At 41.3% G+C, this 16,761-nt stretch overlaps 1 protein-coding gene across 9 annotated transcripts in view; it reads right to left on the reverse strand.

Moving 5' to 3' along the window:
* ATP6V0A1 (ATPase H+ transporting V0 subunit a1) overlaps positions 1 to 14,602 on the reverse strand; it is a 55,734-nt gene extending 41,132 nt beyond the window's left edge. For 7 of the 9 annotated variants that reach the window (XR_001299859.2, XR_001299858.2, XM_005668802.3 and 4 more), the window contains exons 1-5: positions 14,445 to 14,602; positions 12,393 to 12,556; positions 2,450 to 2,528; positions 1,147 to 1,244; positions 32 to 160 (exon numbers count right to left, since the gene is read on the reverse strand). Coding sequence is in view for 7 of the 9 variants with exons in the window: in XM_005668802.3 (XP_005668859.1) it covers positions 32 to 160; positions 1,147 to 1,244; positions 2,450 to 2,528; positions 12,393 to 12,509 (423 nt within the window). In the remaining 2 variants the exon portion in view is untranslated. The remainder of the gene's footprint in view (positions 1 to 31; positions 161 to 1,146; positions 1,245 to 2,449; positions 2,529 to 12,392; positions 12,557 to 14,444) is intronic. The other 2 variants (XM_003482977.4, XM_005668803.3) reach the window with 2 other exon arrangements.

Genomic DNA, 16,761 nt, shown 5'->3' on the forward strand with positions numbered 1-16,761 from the left:
GCTCAAATACTAAAAGAAACAATAGTCTGACCTCATCGAAAAACTGCTGAGTTTTGCGAAGTATAAATTTTAATTCAGTCAGTTCCAGGAAGTTTCTCTTCAGAGCTTCCTGATTTGTGTTGATTTCCTTCAGTTCATTTTCAATCTTCTCAAAATTGGCCTACAGAAAAACAAAAACAAAACAAAATAAAAAAACACCACCAAATATTAGCTCAAAGTAAGCTCAATATGTTTGCTCTGAAAGACAGATGAATTTATCCATCCCACAGAACTATCCTACCCCGACGGTTCGAAGGTATCTTTTCTATTTTGTTTTAAGCGTATAGTTGATTTACAGTGCTGTGTTCAAAGGTATCTTGTATCTACCCAGCAAGCTCAGTCAGTCCCCGTATCCTTGGGTTCCTTATCTGCAGATTCAAGCAACCATGGTTTGAAAATATTTGGGGAAAAACATTTTCCAGAAAGTTCCAAAAAGCAAGACTTGAAGCTGCCTGCCATCAGCAACTATTTGCCTTGCACTTACACTGGATTTACAGCTACTTACATAGCATTTGCATTGTTTTAGGTTTTACAAGTAATCTAGAGATGATTTTAAGTATACAGGAGGACGCGCATAGGTCTTATGCAAATACTACAGCCATTTTATATAAAGGACCTGAGCATCAGCAGATTTCGGTATGCAAGCTAAAGCCTGGAACCAACCGCCCTCAGACACTGAGGAACAACTGCACTGTGCTTTTTGCCAGGGCAATTTACTTTACGAAAATTTTTTTGCTTAAAATGGTCTTTGTCTATAGATTCCATTACACGCTTGGTTAAATTCCTCAGGAGACTTTAGATAAATAATTATTGAAAAGTCTACTGGCTATTTGTTTAGTCTATGATATTAATAAATTACTGGATAAATTAACATTAATCCAATAAGGCTTCAATAAGCCAATAAACATTTATGTAGTGGCATGTTTGAGATACCACAGCATTCTCTATACCATAAAATAGAGAATTCATTTTAATCCCATCCATAAGAAGAAACTCGCAATCAACTGACAAGGACAAAAAGAGTCATTCTGCTCTCCATCTACTCGGGAAAGCAATGTTTGCATTTAAGTAGGAAGAAACATATCTGGCCTTCTTAGAATTGTTTACCTCTAAGTCAATCATGTCCCGGGGGAAGGGCACCTCTGGGTTTTCGCCAGTGTCCATAATTGGGATATTAGCTTTCCTTATCTCTTTCTCAACAAATCCTAGAAAGACAGAATCAAAACATTTATGTCCAGCTGCACATGTATGGAATTACCAGTTTGAAGGAAAAAAAAAAAAAAAAGACTCCAAACCTGGCTAAAGAGAGCTTCATTCTAAGAAAGATACTTTTACCTAAAAGAAGCAGAACATGTAAATATTTTTTTCTCCACATTCCTCTTCCTCCTACTTCACAGTCTCTAAAGCACAGCTACTCCAAAGGAGGTTATCACCCCACTACAGTCTTCTTTCCCTCTTCTGACCTGAAAACTGGTCCTCATCCATGGCAGCTCTCCACCCTTCATGACCACCACTGCAGGATGGTTCTGGTCACAGGATTGTTGGCAGAGGAGAACTACAGAGAAGTGCGATTCAACAGAGTATTTGACACTTAGCGCACTACTCAGACAACTCCGGGCCATAAGTGTCTCATTAAATTTGAAAACAGGTCAGTTTTGAGTTAAATGAAAGAAAACAAAACAAAGCACACACATACACACACACAGAGTAAGGTCTCAAAACACCAGAAAAGTGTTTCATGTGGTAAACACAGACTTATTTTTTAGCACAAGGACTAAATTCATCTAACAGCTAGCTGAAAGCTGGCAGAGTAAAATAATGAGATCTTGGGTGTTAGAGACAGACAGACAACCTGGATTCAAACACTGATTCCACCATGACCACTTATGTTCTTGGGCAAGTCACTTAACCTCTCTGATCTTTGGTTTCTTCATTTACTAAATAAGGCAACATTCATCTTGAAGAAATGTTGTGGGGAATGAATGGAATAAAGTATAGGAGCATCCTAACTCTCAAGAGGACCTTAACCAATGTTAGATTCTTCCCTGATGAAGAGCTCAAATTAAAAGGTGGCTATGCTGACTTTTAAAGTTGACAGTGTTCTGGGTTCTACCTCTCAGAATTGTACAGTGTAGTACTGCTACAAAATCCTTACCATAAGAAAACGAACAAACAAACCCACAGTATTTTCAGCCTGCAGCCTTGTCATGTCAAAGTTTTCATTAAGGTTAGGTAGTGATCTAGCCTAAATAACACACATCTACTTATACATAAGAAATTCATCTTCACATCAGACTGTAAGGCTTTTCCTCTCTCCTTTTCCTCTGGTAGTGTTATCTTCCTTTATTAAGAGGACTCAAAGACATAGGGCTCACTAGTGGAACTTCATACAAGACCAAAATGCACATACGGAGCTTTCGATCCATTTCTTCACATCTTCTAACCTCATTCACAAATTTCCGCTGGAAAACATTCACATCTGGATTTAACTGCAAAATACGAACAGAATATCAAAAATTCAAATACATCGATTTCCTCTCCATCACAAGCAATACGTCCTTCAATGTGAAAACCTAATTTTGTGTCAATGTATGATGCAATGCTAGTAGAAATTGTTTACAGATTCATACAACCTGCTTTGGGAACAGTTATACAACAAAATGATGAAAACCCCTCCCTCACTACTGCAACATATTACTGGAATGGAGGCAAACTGGACAAAACACAGTTGTATAAAATGTTCTTTGCAGGCCAAAAGTCTCAGGGAGAATAGCCCCCTCAAAAAAAAAAATTGGGGCAGTGGACATAATAGATGCTATGGGAGTTCTCTTGTGGTGCAGCAGGTTAAGAATCTGGTATTGTCACTGCAGCAGCTTGGGTCACTGCTGTGGTGCAGGTTTGATCCCTGAGCTGGGAACTTCCACATGCTATGAGTGTCGCAAAAAATTATAATGATGATAATAATAAGACTACAAAATAGGTCATACAGCAAGTCCCAGTAAAGAACTGGTGTCATAAAATGTTCTTTGATTATAATGCAATTAAGTTAGAAACCCATATCAAAAATACAAATTAAAGAAGTTCCCCTTGTGGCTCAGTGGTTAACAAATCCAACTAAGAACTGTGAGGTTGTAGGTTCGATCCCTGGCCTTGCTCAGTGGGTTAAGGATCCAGCGTTGCTGTGAGCTGTGGTGTAGGTTGCAGATGTGGCTTGGATCCTGCATTGCTGTGGCTCTGGTGTAGGCTGGTGGCTACAGCTCCAACTAGACCCCTAGCCTGGGAACCTCCACATGCCATGGGAGCAGCCCTAGAAAAGGCAAAAAGACAAAAAAACAAAAAAACCCCAAGTTAAACAATATATTTGGAAATCTTAAAATAGGTCTAAATTCACAGCTCAAAGAAAAACAATCATAATGAAAATCTTAAAATATTTAGAATGAAATGATAATGAAAATGCTAAAGATCAAACTTCGCAGGATGCAGTTAAAGTGGTATTTAAGGGGAAATTTATAGATTTACATGCAAATAGAAAAGACTAAAAACTAATGTGCTAAGTGTTCAAATTAAAAAAGAAAAAAAGTAGAAAACAACAAAGAGCAGAAATGAAATTTCCAGAACAAAACAAAGTCCACAGAAGATACCCCAAATCAAAAGCTGATTTTTTTCTTTTATTCTTTTTTATCATTTTATTATTTTTTCTTAAAAGCTGGTTATTTGAAAATACAGGAGTTCCTGCAGTGGTTCAGTGGGTTAAGGATCTGATGTTGTCTCTGCAGCAGCTTGGATTGCTGCTGAGGCTCGAGTTAATCTCTAGCCTGGTGCAGTGGGTTAAAGATCTGGCGTTGTTTCAGCTGTGGGGTAGGTCACAGCTGTGGCTTGAATTTGATTCCTGGCTGGGAAACCTGGCCCAGGAATTTCCATACACCAAGGGTGTGGCCAAAAAAACCAAATTTTTATAAGACTAGGAGAAGGCATAAATAAGCATAAGAATTTAAAAAGTCCATCACAGGAATTACCTGGGCTATACAGCTAGGCCCGGTGTTTTTAGATGGGTATATTTTAGTTGTTAACATTTCTATCTGGGAGTTCCCGTTGTGGCACAGCATAAACGAATCCAACTAGGAACCATGAGGTTGTGGGTTCGATCCCTGGCCTCGCTCAGTGGGTTAAGGATCTGGAGTTGCCGTTGAGCTGTGGTATAGGTCGTAGATGCGGTGGCTTGGATCTGGCGTTGCTGTGGCTCTGGTGGAGGCCGGCAGCAACATCTCCGATTAGACCCCTAGCCTGGGAACCATATGCCACAGGGGTGGCCCTAAAAGGACAAAAGCCAAAAAAAAAAAAAAAAATTCTATCTGTAGAGGACTTTTTTTGGGTCACACCTACGGCATGCAGAAAGTTCCTGGGCCAGGGATAGAACCTACACCACAGCAGTGACACCACCAGATCCTTAACCTGCTGTACCACAAAAGAATGCCAGAACAGTTATAATTTAAAAAGGAAAATAACCAGTGTTGATGAGGATGTGAAGAAACTGGAACCCTCATAAAATGTTGGTAGGAATGTAAAGTGGTGTGGCTGCTGTGGAAAACAGTTTGGAGGTTCTTCCAAGTCAGAATTACCACATGACCCAGCCATTCCAGGTGCATACTCCTAGGTATATACCCAAAAGAAGTGAAAACAGTTGTACATGAATGTTTATAAAGCCACATTATTCACAACAGCCAAAAAGTGAAAGCAACTCAAATATGTTCATCCACTAATGAATAAAACAAAAGATGGTATACACATACAATGGAAAATATTCAGCCATAAAAATGAGTGAAGTAGAGATATGTGCTACAACATGGATAAATCCTGTAAACAATATGCTAAGTGAAAGAAGCAGGACACAAAAGGCAATGCATCATATGATTCCATTCATATATAATGACCAGAGTAGGGAGATCCACAGAGACAGAGGTAGATTAAGTGAAAGTGACCAAGGGCCAAGGGCTGGGGCGAGGGAAGGAGGGATGGGGAGTGACTGCTAACGGGCACAGGGTTTCTTTAGAGAGGGAGTAAATCCATGTTCTGGAATTAGATAGTGTGATGGTTGCACAAACATGTGAATACACTAAATACCACTGAACTGTATGCTGTAAAAGGGTGACTTTTTTGGTATATCTCAATTGAAAAAAACATAGGCAGTGGAATCAGACAATCCTGGATACAAATCTGTGTGCCCTGGGGTAGTTATTTTCATCTAAGATGCAGATTCCTAATCTATAAAATCAAAGTGGTAGCTTCCACTATTCAAAAGGAGGTTCTGTTTTTCAGGGTGGTTGTGATGAATGCCTGCAATAATAATGTAAAATGGTCGGTGTGGCATCCATTAAAAAAATGTAGACGTTCCCATTGTGGCTCAGCAGTCAGCGAACCCGACTAGCATCCAAGAGGATGTGGGTTCAATCCCTGGCCTCGCTCAGTGGATTAAGGATCTGGCGTTGCCGTGAGCTGTGGTGTAGGTAGCAGACGTGGCTTGGATCCCAAGTGGCTGTGGCTGTGGCTGTGGCGTAGGCCTCTGGCTACAGCTCTGATTTTACTCCTAGCCTGGGAACCTCCACACGCCGTGGGTGCAGCCCTAAAAGACAACAACAAAAAAATGTAAACAGTCATCATGATTCTAAGTGTTAGACAGTAAAGGACTGAAGAATAGATAAGAAGCATGTCAAAGAGAATGAATGAGGGGACAAATCAGCCGCAGGAGATTTTGAACAAGTTAAGCAATGAAACATGTCTTACTCAATTGTCTCTCTAAAAACTCTGGGTACTATCTTTTGTAGAGAGGATAGATAAGAACCAGTTCTTATACTGAAACCACTCATTTTAATATGCTGCATATTTTCATAGTAAGAAAAGATTTAAAAAGTACAGAAGCATGCTGCAATATGGATAAACTGTGAAAATATTACGCTAAATGAAAGAAGCCAGACAAAAAAAACCACATACTGTATGATTCCTTTCACAAGAAATGTCCAGAATAGGCACATCCACTGAAATAGCAATGAGGAGTAGTGGCTGCTAGGGGCTGGAGGTGGGGAAGGGGGTTAGGAGGAAATGAGGAGTGACAGTTAATGGGTACAGGGCTTCTTGTTGGGGTAATAATAAAAACATTCTAAAATGTATTGCGGTGATGGTTGTACAACTCTGTGAATATGTTAAAAATCATTGAATTCTACACTTTAAATGGACAAATTGTATGGTATATGAATTATATCTCAGTAGCGCTGTTAAAAAATTAGTAGGGGAGTTCTTTGGCGGCCTAGTGGTTAAGGAATCAGCAGTTGCCACTGGAGTGGCTCCAGTTACTACTGTGGCTCAAGTTTGAGTCCTGGCTTGGGAACTTTTGTACGCTGTGGGCACAGCCAAAAAAAATTTAGTAGGAAAAAATATGGATATGTAACTCACCAAATGAACAGATTAAAGGAGAAAAAACATGGTAACCTCAATATATAGGAGAAAGCATTCCATAAAATTCTAGTCATTTGTGACAATAACTTCAGCAAGTCATAACTTGAAAGGAATCTATATAATATAATAGAATTTTCAAAAAACTTAAGAATAAACATCTTATTTAAATTATAAAAACTGTGGAGTTCCCACTATGATACAGTGGATTAAGAATCCAACCGCAGCAGTTCAGGTAGCTGTGGAGGTACAGGTTTGATCCCTGGCCTGGCACAGTGGGTTAAAGGATCTGGCACTGGGAGTTCCCATTGTGGCTCAGTGGTTAACAAATCTGACTAGGAACCATGAGGTTGTGGGTTTGATCCCTGGCCTTATTCCGTGGGTTAAGGATCCAGCATTAGCTGTGGTGTAGGTCGCAGACGAGGCTCGGATCTGGCATTGCTGTGGCTGTGGCATAGGCCAGAGGCTACAGCTCCAATTAGACCCCTAGCCTGGGAACCTCCATACACCACTGGTGCAGCCCTAGAAAAGACAAAAAGACAAAAAATAAAAATAAATAAAGGATTTGGCATTGTTGCAGCTGTGGCTCAGATTCAGTCCCTGCCCTGGGAATTTCCATATGCTGCAGGTGTGGCCATTAAAAAAAAAAATTATAAAAAAATTCCCTTAAAGTCAGAAGCAAGATAGACACACTATGAAACAGATACATAGTATTTTGCTCTACTTCCTTATTAACAAAAACGCCAATTTTGTTCAGGGCAGTAGCTGCTCAGTTGAAAAATCACATTTCCCAGACTCCCTCGCAGCTGTAGTATGCCATAATTTTGACCAGTGATAAATTTTAGCAAAGTCTGCTGCGGATTTCTGGCAATGTTTTTTTTCTCCATATGTAAATACTTCCCCTTTCTCCTTGCACTTCCTTCTTCCTGCCTAGACTGATTGAAATGCTAGGAGCTGCAGTGGTCATCTGTAAGGACAAAAGCCAAATGTTTAAGGATGGCCAAACAGAAACACAAAATGATCTTAGGACACTGATAATAGCATGAAGCTGGGCTTCATGTTACGTGGGAAAAAGTACACCCTGACCATTCGGGTTTTCAGTTACATACAGCTAAACACAATCCTAACCAGTATTCGCTTGCTCTTACTCTTCAACAACATGTTACTGAAGGTCCAGATGTGTATGATAAAGAAAGAGAAAGAAAAGGAAAAGGATTCGAAAGAAAGAAGCAGCTCACACTCTGATAGTGCAGTAAAAAAGATTATATTAAATGTAGCAAAATGTAAACAACTAGTGAATCTACATCAGAGTATTCAGACTTGAAATTTTTCAATATAAAAATTTAGAAAAAAGAAAATATGGATAAGCAAAAAAGAAAAATAAACTTTATATATGACAAAACATACCATAAACAGGGAAAAGACAAGCCACAGCCTGGAAGAAGTTATTAGTAAAGGATTGGAAAACGAGTAGCTTCCAGAGTACTTGAAGAACTTTCAAAAAAAATCCTGTAAGTCAATAAGTAGAAGACAAGCAAACCCAATTAAAAAAACAGGCAGATAATATGGAAAAGCATTCATGGAAAATGAAACCCATTATGTTCAAAAACAAACAAAAAGATATTAAATGCAATCTAGAAAATGTAAATTAAAGCAACCAGATATCACTTCACAACTGTCAGAGTGGCAAATTCTTTCTGTCTGAGCAGAGAGGCGCTGACTCGATCGTGGAACAACAAGAACTCCCAACCAGTGATGGGAACATGAACAGGTACATCTACTGTGAAGTTTACTCTGACATTTGTTTATTTGTTTTGGCGGTACCTCTGGCGTGTGGAAGTTCCCGGACCAGGGATCAAACCTGAGCCACAGCAGTGACCAGAGCTGCTGCAGCAGCACCCCCAGATCCTTAACCTGCTGAACCACAGGGAAACGCCTATTATGGTATCTAACATTAGGGACGCACACAATGCTCAGCAATGCCCCTCCTGGTTATAATTCCTAGAGCAGTAGTGGGTCCTTGAGATCAATACCATTGTCACATGACACTAAGACATCATTCGCCTTTTTCATTCTCTCTGATGAGTGTTCAGTGAAGCTTTCCAGACTCACAGCAGACTGATTGCAGAAGCAAATACAGCTGTCTTCTGTTATTTCAGACATGAAAAGATTTTCAAAAGTGTAAAAGCAGTACGACTCTTCTACAATTTTTTTTGTTGTTTTGGAAAATTTAATCATTTTCCATAAAAATATTATGATAAAATTAGTGGGTTTATTATAATTTAAAATGATTTAATAAGTGAATGCTATAAACATTTCTCAGTTTTAATTTCTAGTATAATAATATCAATGACTGTGTCTCATATAGAAGCCCTCTGGGGTCCTCAATAATTTTTTAAGTATGTAAAAAAATCCTTAGACCAAAAAGTTTGACAACCATGGTCCTGGAGAAACTATCACACAGGTATACTACAAGACATATATATGAATCTTCATTGTAACAGGGCAAAGAATTGCAATCAACCAAAATATTCATCAGAAGAAAAAAAAATGATCAACAATATATCTTTATAATAATTAGATAGAAATTTAAATAACTTAGCTCTACCTAATATACAGACACACAAAATTATACTATATATTATTATTTAGTGATATATACATACACAGCAAAAGTGAAAAAAAAAAACAAAACCCACACGCATGAGGAGGATAAAAGCAAAAATCACTGGAGAGATTACTTTTGGGGCAGGGGTGAGAAATGGAGGGCACAGAAGGAGAACACATAGGAGCTTTCTTTTTTTTTTTTTTTTTTTTTGCTTTTTAGGGCCACACCTGCTGTATATGGAGGTTCCCAGGCTAGGGGTCAAATAGGAGCTACAGCTGCTGGCCTACACCACAGCCACAGCAACTCAGAATCTGAGCCGTGTCTGAGACTTGCACCACAGTTCATTATAACGCTGGATCCTTAACCCACTGGGCGAGGCCAGGGATCAAACCCGAAACCTCATGGTTCCTAGTCAGATTCGTTTCTGCTGTCCACAACAGGAACTCCAGGAGCTTTCAATTACAGGTGGAATATTTCTTTTAGATAGTAAAAGTACAGTTACAGACATACCTCATTTAGCAGGATAACACATTATCCTGCTTGGCAGATACTGCATTTTCTTTTTCTTTAGAAATTGAAGGTTTGTGGCAACCCTGCATTGAGCGAGTCTAACAGTGCCATTTTCACCAACAGCATTTGCTCACTTTGTGTCTCTGTGTCACATTTTGGTAGTTCTCACAGTATTTCAAACTTTTTTTTTTTTTTTTTTTTTTTTTAGGGCTGCACCCGTGCAGCATATGGAAGTTCCCAGGCTAGGGGTCAAATCAGAGCTGCAGATGACAGCCTACACTACAGCCACAGCAATGCCAGATCCAAGCTGTATCTGGGACCTATACCACAGTTCACAGCAACATTGGATCCTTAACCCACTGAGCCAGGCCAGGGATCGAATCTGCATCTTCATAGATTCTAGTCGGGTTTGTTACCACAACAGGTAACGAACGGTGCCACAACGGACACTCTTCAAACTTTTCCATGATTATATTTGTTATGGTAACCAGTGATAGCTCTCTCTCTTTTTTTTTTTTTTTTTTTTTTGTCTTTTTGCCATCTCTTGGGCCGCTCCCGTGGCATATGGAGGTTCCCAGGCTAGGGGTCGAATCGGAGCTGTAGCCACAGGCCTACACCAGAGCCACAGCAATGCGGGATCCGAGCTTTGTCTGCGACCTACACCACAGCTCAAGGCAATGCCGGATTGTTAACCCACTGAGTAAGGGCAGGGACCGAACCCGCAACCTCATGGTTCCTAGTCGGATTCGTTAACCACTGTGCCACGACGGGAACTCCAACCAGTGATCTCTTGATCGCAAAAAGACTACGACTCTCTGAAGGCTCAGATGATGGTTAGCAGTTTTTAGCAGCAAAGTATTTTTAAATTAACATATATTCATTTTTTTAGACATAATGCTATTGCACACCTGAGATTACAGTATAGTCTATAGTCTACAGTATAGCGGAAACATAACTTTTATATGCATTGAGAAACCAAAAAATTCGCATGACTTGCTTTTTTGAGAATTTTTTTTTTTTTTTTGCTGTTTAGGGCCATACCCTTGGCATATGGAGGTTCCCAGGCTATGGGTCAAATAGGAACTACAGCTGCTGGCCTACACCACAGCCACAGCAACATCAGATCCAAGCTGCATCTGCGACCTGCACTGCAGTTCACGGCAATGCTGGATCCCTAACCCACTGAGCAAGACCAGGGATCGAACCCACAACCTCATGGTTCCTAGTCGGATTCGTTTCCACTTCACCACAACGGGAACTCCAGAGGCATTCATTTTATTTCAGTGGTCTGGAACTACAATAAATATTAATTGTATTACTCCCTACAATTTTTTGTGTGATTGAAATATATCAAAGGAAAAGTTAAGAACACTGAATAGACACAATGGGTGTTAGGAAGGGAGATGATGGCACCAGATGAAAGATTGCAAATTAAGGGTGACTTAAGTTCGATTTAGGCTTCAAGTCTAGAAAACCAGAATAGTGATGGATTTTTAGCTCATGTTTAAAAAATTAGATGAAGAAATAGTTTGTTAAAAGGTAAAATGTTGGGATTTAGATAGACCAAGCTTGAGAAGCAGACATGACAAAAATCTTAGAGAGTTGTAAACTCAGGGGTGGTGTTTGGGAGGTGAGGACCAGAGACAAAGATTTGGGATGCAGTGAATAAAGATAGATTTGAGAACAGATGAGAGCTCACACATACACGTGACAGGGAAATACAGGTATGGAGAGACTAATCCAGAGAGAGCAAAGAAAAGAGTTTGGGGAATACTGTCACCGAGAGTAGGGGTGAGGAAGATAAAAGAGAGGTTAGTGGAAGATAAAGAGTTCTAAAAAAGGTAAGAAAAGGAATCAGAGAGGTGATATGAAAAAAATTCAGAGAATAAGGAATAAGATGACATCACTGAACTAGCGCAATTTCAGCTCAGACTGAGAAGTTCCTGAAAGCTTGCCAAGTCCAGGAAGCCAAAATTGATTAATTCCATCCTTTTCTGACCACTTCACTTTCATCCATCCATCCATTCCAACAAACAGTGATTATTTTGTATGAGGGCACTAAGGATATAATAATGAATGTCTCTGTCTTGGTGCTTAGACCATAGTTGAGGAGAGATTCTTTAATCAGCCATGCACACCAATGAGTATAAAATCATGACTACGATGAATGCTATAAATGAGATGTACATGGAGCTTTGACATTGTGTAAATAGGGAATTGTTAACTGCCCCTGCCTTTCAGCAGCATATATTGTGTCTTCCTGATCAGACTGTAAACCCCACAGAGTGTACTTTTTATACTCTTAAGACTGTCCATTTTCTTTTGATATCTCCTCCAAGGACCCAGCACAATGCTTTAAAATAATGGGTATTCAGTGTATGCTTACTTATAACTATACAGCAGTAACTGAATGCTTCAGATTTGTAATAAATATGTCCTATTTTATGGAAGAGCTATGACAATTTTTTTAAAATACCCTGTTATGGGTGTTAAGGAGCCCAAAAGCAAAGTGCAAGTCTTGAATAGGCTAGTTTGGTGTCCTCCACCGGCATCCCGAGTAATCACCTAGAGAATGCTTAGGATTATTCTCACGAGGGGTAGCTAGAAAAAGTACCGAAGGGTTGGCACAAAACATTCTCTCCTCTACAAACACAACTTGAAGTGTATACACTTCCAATAGTGAGCCAACACCATGTTATTTTTGCATGAAAAGCAAAACATTCATCATAAGGCCATGACAAGAAAAACAGTTTGGCAGTAATCAAGAAGCAGCCCCACAACTACTTACATCACGAAACTGAACCTTTCCGAGTTCTCCTAATTCACTGACACAACAATAAGCAGCTTCTGACTGGAGAAAAAGCTGGGCCAGCGTCATCTCCTCACTCCGGAAAAGCTCCCCCATGGCAGCAGAAAGGGTGGGTCAACTGAGTACCTGGATTTCTCTCCAAACTAAGGCAAAAAGAGAAAATTAAATGACCTTGGGATTACCAGAGAACTGAGAGCAAACAACACCCCAGAAAGCCTCTTCCATTTTGCATTTCATTTCTTTCACTGCATGGTGACAGATCTTTCTTTAACAACTGTTTTGACATCCTCCTTACAAAGACAGAATGGAGGAATTCCAAAGGCTGATACGGAATCCTCTCCCGAGCCTGACAGTCACTTCCTTTGCAGTCAATGTCAGGATCAAATGACAATAATTTGGGACATCTCAAAACAGAAGCATGTATACAGATTAAAAACAGGAACTGGGAATCTGAAACAGATCTTTAAATACCTTGGACACAATATTATGAGAGTCACACTTTTTTTGTTTTGTTTTTTGCTTGTGTCAGGAAACAGACGAGTCCTGGGTTATCCTCTTAAAAAGGATGTCTCCGTTGCAACTAGTTTTCTACCCTTTTTGATTAGTTTCTAATAGCCAAAGTCCCAACATTGCCCTAAAGATATTAACTTAAAGGGTTTAACTTTCCAAACTCCTCAGAAGACACCGTTTTCTCCCCAAAGAATCTAAACACATAAGCATTAAAAAAAAAAAAAAAAAAAAAGGCACAAAAAACAGGTTGCACATTAAACTCAATTTCAAGTCAAGCATGTCAGGAACACTTGGTAATGACAAAGCAATTTTATCAAGCACAGAATAAGCTTTTGACCTCCGCAGCTTTCTGTTTCTTATCCCCACCTTCAAGATTAACTACATTCTTCCATCTGTTAAAGCCTCTCAGGCATGAGCCAATAAAGGTTTCCTTTGGGGGCGGTCTTAACCATTACCCGGTAAGAAAGACAATTGGCGCTATCAGTGGTCCTGAAACTGCAATTATTTATTCTTAACCAGCTATTGTAAGGCACAGCCCTTACCAAAACCCACACAATGTATTTTTAGTATCATGAGAGCATCCCTAATGATAGGTGAAAGTGGCATCAAAAGAAGAGTTATTCTTCTGGAAGCCTGGGAGACATTTTGAGAAATCTGAATGAAAAAACCTTTGTGCATTTGATGATATTCAAGGCAGCAAAACAACACATTCACATAGAAGCAAGAATTTCTCAAGAGATTATGTAGCTTGACTTTAATTAAGATTGCCTACACCTGAATCATCCAAAACAGCTGTTACCAGTCCCCTACACCCCCCTCAGCAAGAGTAGATCCTACAACCTCTAAACATATAAAATTATGCCTCATCAGCATAATTCAGAGGCTGTCAAAGAGTCGCCCGTTTCTGTTCTTTAAAGATTACAGGTCTCCCGAGAACATCTCTATTCCACTGGAGCCAAAAAGAAAAACTAAAAAGGCCAAAGCGATCCGTGGGCTGGGGGCGGGGGGTGTCTCAAAACAAAATATGAAGAAACTGTCATATCCTGCACAAGATAAATCCAAATAAATAAAGAGCTCCCGCGCCCAGCCTCACTACAAGTCTTACAGTCCTCGCCACCTAAGGAGGTATTTAAATTCACCTGCCTCATTTCCTGTCCACCCAGTGAGAAAGCAGGAATTCTCTGAGCGCAGGCACACCTATCTCCTGGAGTGGGGAATAAAAGGCTCCTCAAATTGGAAGCCCTTTTAATAAGCCCCCCAAATTCTTCTGCCTACCCAATAACCTTCAGTTCCCTCTTCTTCCACTTAAATGGGGGACGGGACCAGGGACTCCAAAAGGGAGTGAACCTCCAGTTCCTCTGCCCACAGGAGGGGTGCCCGAAGAGAGGTGAACCCCTATTTTCTCTCAGAGACCTGAGGTCTCTGCTAATTCCTTTGACAAGTGAGGGAGGCCGTTAGAAGGATTTGCTGTGCCCCTCGGAGGCCGCACCCTGCTGCCCTGTATCTACAGCCCCGGCTCACCTCCAGCCGCGGGCCGGGCCGCAGCCAAAGCAGCCGCCGAAGACCAAACCCGCAGCCGCCGAAGACCAAACCCGCAGCCTCCGCAGCTCAGAGCAGCAGAACCTTGACGTGCGTGCGTCTGTAAAGCCCCGCCCCCGCGCAGCCGCCGGCCTCCGCCCCCACGGTGACCTCATTGCCGTTGGCCAATGGGGTGCGGCCTCGGCCGCCTGCCGCATTGCGGAGTCGCGGAGCGCGGGCGAGACCCGGTGTGCTGACGCCATCTTGTATCCCGCAGTCGCGTCTGCTGGCCCGGGAAGGGCGGGTGTGTGGGGTCAGCGCCGTATGTGCTTGAGGCCTTACGTTCTTGAGCCCTTCAGAATCTCTTTTCCCTAACACATATCCTTGAGGTCAGCCTGCCCGGTTTATTTTCATACAGAAGGACTTAATTAATTACTTCACAATTTTTTCCTTCTCTAGGGAATTAGCATAAAAGGGAGAAATCTTTAGAAAAGAGAGCTCGAGAGGAGCTTTAAAGGGCTTCCAACCAATTTCCTCTATTCGCACACACCCGTTTCCCTTATTCTATGAAGGGCATGCGCGCGCGCGCACACACACACACACACACACACACACACACACACAAACACACGTCTTATTCTAAGGAGGAGAAAATTTGAGGCCTAGATTGGGGAGCGGCTTGCTAAAGGTGCTAGGTCCTGTAGTCCAGCCTTGAACAGGGGCTCATGTAAATATGAGAAAACCCTCTTTATTTTTTTTCTTTTCTTTGTTTTTCAGGGCTGCACGTTCCCAGGGTAGGGGTCCAATCGGAGCTGTAGCTGCCAGCATACACCACAGCTCACAGCAATGCTGGATCCTTAACCCACTGAGCCAGGCTGGGGATCCAGCCCGCATCCTCATGAATACTAGTTGGGTTGCTAATGCTGAGCCACAATGGGAACTCTAGGAAAACTCTTTAGAAAGGTATTTGGTGCTGTGGCTCTGGTGTCAGCTGGCAGCTACAGCTCCGATTCGACCCATAGCCTGGGAACCTCCATATGTCGCGAGAGCGGCCCAGGAAATGGCAAAAAGACAAACAAAAAACAAAACAGTATTTGGTTCAGTCTTTCCAGCAACTGTCCAGGGTCTTTCTCCCATTAACAGTGGTCCCTTTTTGGAGTTCCGGTCCTGGCACGTATCCAGATAGTGGAAATGTATCTAGGAACCATGAGGTTTCAGGCTCGATTCCTGGCCTCGCTCAGTGGGTTAAGGATCTGGCTTTGCTGTGAGCTGTGGTGTAGGTCGCAGAGGCGGGTCATATCCTGCGTGGCTGTGGCTGTGGCTGTGGCTGACAGCTGTAGCTCGGATTGGACTCCTAGCCTAGGAACTCCATATGCTGCGGGTGCGGTCCTTTAAAAAAAAAGCAAAAAAACAGCGATCCCTTATTAGACCATATATTATGAATGTAAAATTTGTGGATGCCCATGCACCCATTTGTAAAATTTGTAGAAGAATAACTTAAGTTTTTAAAAACTTGTAAGTGAGGCTTACCTATTATTTATTACTTAGGCATGTCTTGACCTTCTTTTAAGGTGGAGTAGGGATCGTAGATCGTTTATCATAACCAGAACTGTGTCAGGAAAAACTTGGAAAACCAGTTATTCATACTTCGTGGGTGGTGGAACCCTACTGAGATTCAGATGTAGTGAAGGAGATAAGGCTACCTGGCAAAACATATCAATCTTGCTTTACCAGCCTCATGAAATAAGGGGTGGGGGAGAGGATGTTTTATTTGCATTTTGTATCTCACATCGTGAATGAAGATAAAATGACTTCATTTTGATTTAGTTGAGAAGTAGCACCTTGGAGAGCCCCAGACCCTCCCTTTCCCTCTGTGCTTAAATGCTCCCTAGTTCTCTCAACTTCCCCCCTCCCCCCTCAAGGTAGATAGGGACCCACATTTGAAAGCCTGCCAAGTTTTCAAAAACAGTTACACAATGACTGTCATTTCCTTCCTTTGAATCTTAAAAAAAATTTTGTTTAACCTCAGGGTCAGCTGTTTGCTAACCACAAGTTTTCATACTGATACCTTTATTATGACCTTTTATCTGGACTAATCTCAGTTCCCTTGAATTCTCTCTCTCTCTCTCTTTTTTTTTTTTTTGGTCTTTTTGCCTTTTCTAGGGCCCACACCTGCAGCACATGGAGGGTCCCAGGATAGGGGTCCAGTTGGAGCTGCAGCCACCAGCCTGAGCCAGAGCCACAGCAATGCCAGATCCGAGCCGCATCTGCGACCTACACCACAGCCCATGGCAACGCCGGATCCTCTACCCACTGAGCA

Source organism: Sus scrofa, chromosome 12 (assembly GCF_000003025.6).
Source record: "Sus scrofa isolate TJ Tabasco breed Duroc chromosome 12, Sscrofa11.1, whole genome shotgun sequence".
NCBI lineage: Eukaryota > Metazoa > Chordata > Mammalia > Artiodactyla > Suidae > Sus > Sus scrofa.